The 2,885-nt window shown below is 34.4% G+C and overlaps 1 protein-coding gene across 1 annotated transcript; it reads left to right on the top strand.

The window, feature by feature from the left end:
* Positions 1-224: 224 nt before the first annotated feature.
* Positions 225-2,415, top strand: LOC120192078 (protein DSS1 HOMOLOG ON CHROMOSOME V-like). The gene is made up of 2 exons (XM_039194931.1): positions 225-360; positions 2,092-2,415. Exons 1-2 carry the CDS (start codon positions 267-269, stop codon positions 2,220-2,222), a joined length of 225 nt encoding a protein of 74 aa, XP_039050862.1. The 5' UTR covers positions 225-266; the 3' UTR covers positions 2,223-2,415.
* The last annotated feature ends 470 nt before the right edge of the window (positions 2,416-2,885 follow it).

The following is a 2,885-nucleotide window of genomic DNA, read 5'->3' as shown; positions in this document are numbered from 1 at the left end:
AAAAAAGTGATTTAATTAAAAAATAATATATATAGAGGGTATTATTGTAATTATTTTTAAATATATATGGTAAAATTATATTTTTTGAATCAGATCGAGTCGAATATTTTTACCCTAAATCCGAATAAAACACAATCCAAACTCGATTTTTTTTTAAAAATTTCGACCCGATCTAGCCGGGTTTGGGTTCCATGCCAAAACCTAGGTATTTCTATGAAAGTAGGGTTTTATTACATCCCCCCCCCCCCCAGTTTCAGCTAAGAAAAATGGCAACCGAACTACCAAAACCGGCGACAGAAGAAGTAAAGGTGGATTTGTTCGAAGATGACGATGAGTTTGAAGAATTTGAAATCAATGAAGGTAATTCTTTTCCACTTTTTATCTACTTTTGTATATAAAACAATTTCCGTGGAGGCTGTTGTTAAACATTACTTTTAGGTCTATGTCAAGTAATTATGATAAGATTGATGTCGATTAGCCTGATTCTTTCGTTTTCCTCTATAGTTCTTGAAGTTGAATTATATGAACTTATGACGAACGGCTTCGTTTTGTTAAGCTTATATTGTTCTGGTTGTAATTAGATCGAGTATTTTCCTCAGCAGCTTCAATTTAAGAATAATTAGGGATATTTGCTGCGAGCGATACTTGATGGAGTCACACGGGCCATAGATTCTGTTGCGAATAGAATCTGAAAGATGTGATCAAATGAATCTAACATTGTCAATATTTGCAAAATTGGCTGCAAATCCCCCTTTCTTTTTCCATGTATCCCGGACTTTGTTCCTCTTGGTATTTTGTACGAATAATATACGCTGCCTGGGCTCTTCTCGTTTACTGGTTACTCGAAAAGTACAAAAAGAGACCCCGGCACTAGGTATGATATCAGTGGTCTCAAGCTTTTAGGGAACCGATAGGAATTCCCAATGGTAATACTAGCTCAGAGTCTTATTATGAAATAGCTCAACTGAAAGGAGAGGTGTTAAGGAGCTGCTTCTGCGAAAGAAGTTCTTGCCCTTTTGATCTTATAAAATCCAATTTTTTCCCATCGTTTGCACATCGATACATGCCTGATAGCAGTAAGAGTCTCAACCAAATCGCTTTCGAGTGAGGGTAATTGTCATAGTCAGCCAGCGAGCAATCCCAAGAATGCCAGCTACATAGTCTTTCTTATTTCCATTGCTAGCTGAAACTGAGAAATAGATTAGGAAAAATCTCACGGGGCTGGGGAGAATATCAACCGGTAGGAGTGCTTGTTTATGCAATTGAACTTCTAATTTTTTACTTGGATAATCTAGTTTGAAATCTTGGATAATTCTTGTTGAAAAAAACCTTGCAAAGTAAACTGATTCTTGATTCATCAATCTCTCTCTGCAATCCACATGCTGTTCACTTTCTCTTGTATATAATGGATGGATTATACGTATATCAACTTGTGCTTGGGGTAAAAGTGTGTGCTACGTTTTAGACTAATAATTCTCTTAGCGAGCCCAAGCTGAACTGACCTATTGTCATCTATTTGACTATGACAGTCTTTGCAATTAACAAGATGTGAGATGCCACCTTATTGCAATTTTATCCTCCTATAAGCCTGACTTTAAATTTTTCTAATAATAGAGAAGCATATTTGTTGTCTCTAGTTATGAATGAGAATTAAAATTCTCCTGATTTCAAGAGTTTGTTCCGGTACCAGATCACATTCGATCTATAGCGTTCTGAAACACTGAACGTCTGATGCAAGCAAACTGCAATTGGCTACTTGGTGTTATATTTCTATATGCCACTGGTTACATTTTTGTATGGCATTGATTTCAATACTGTGCTGCTAAGTGCTAACTGATGCACATATTTTAATTATGCATAGTATGCTTTGCCCACCCTATAGGACTCAGGGGACATGATGCTTGTTGTTCCGTCATTACTCTGTGATTTTGAAATGTGTTATCTGTTTCTTTAAATCACCACTTGTTTCCTTTGAATAATGGTGTACTTGGATTATTAAATCTTGCCTCTTGCCACCATAAGCTGTTGAATCTGTGTTTCGATTACCCCGACAATACAAATTTGAAATCTGAACACTTTTTTTTGTGGCAGAGTGGGACAATGAGGAAGAAGGAAAGGACATGACGCAGCAGTGGGAAGATGATTGGGATGATGATGATGTCACCGACGACTTTTCACTGCAACTGAGAAGGGAACTTGAGAAAAATGATGAGATGAAGTGAGTTCGAATCGAATTTCTATCGTCATTTCGTTGTGCTCAGCACACTTGTTTGAAACGGATTTTCCTTTCCTTGCAAAAAGAATGTTTGAACTTAGAACCGTTTTCGTTGAATAGCCTTGGATTGTATGTTTGATCGAAACTCAGAATGCAGAAATTGGTTTCATGGTTATGTTGACATTGATTTAACTGCTCAATGGCCATGAGATTTGTTGATATTAACCTTGGGCATAATGATCCGGATTTGTTTATTCGAATTCATTATTTACTTAATTTAGATGCTAAACTACAATAGGGCCAGTAGGTACAATTGGATCATTAACAGTATTAAGATTGATTTATTTCAGGGTACCAAAATGTCGGCCCATGTCTTGGCCCTTTAAATCTGGATATCTGTATTTTCTGGTTAGAGTATCTGGTTTATAACTTCTTTTAATTTATTTTTTAAAATTATATTATTTTTAAAAATATCCACATAAAAAATATATAAAATTTATAATTTATAATACATAATCTACGCATAAAGTTTATAAGTTCAAATTAGATAAAATTTGTTAAAAAAAATAAAATAAAGAAATACAATTAAATTTAAAATATCTTAAAATTAAAAAAATAATTTAAAATGTTAAAGGTGAAATAATTAAGAAATTAAGAATTTAGGATGTTA

This window comes from Hibiscus syriacus, unplaced genomic scaffold (genome assembly GCF_006381635.1).
Source record: "Hibiscus syriacus cultivar Baekdansim isolate YM2019G1 unplaced genomic scaffold, ASM638163v2 tig00116971_pilon, whole genome shotgun sequence".
Lineage (NCBI taxonomy): Eukaryota > Viridiplantae > Streptophyta > Magnoliopsida > Malvales > Malvaceae > Hibiscus > Hibiscus syriacus.
Note: the sequence above shows the minus strand (reverse complement) of the source record. Positions and strands in the feature narration are given on the sequence as shown.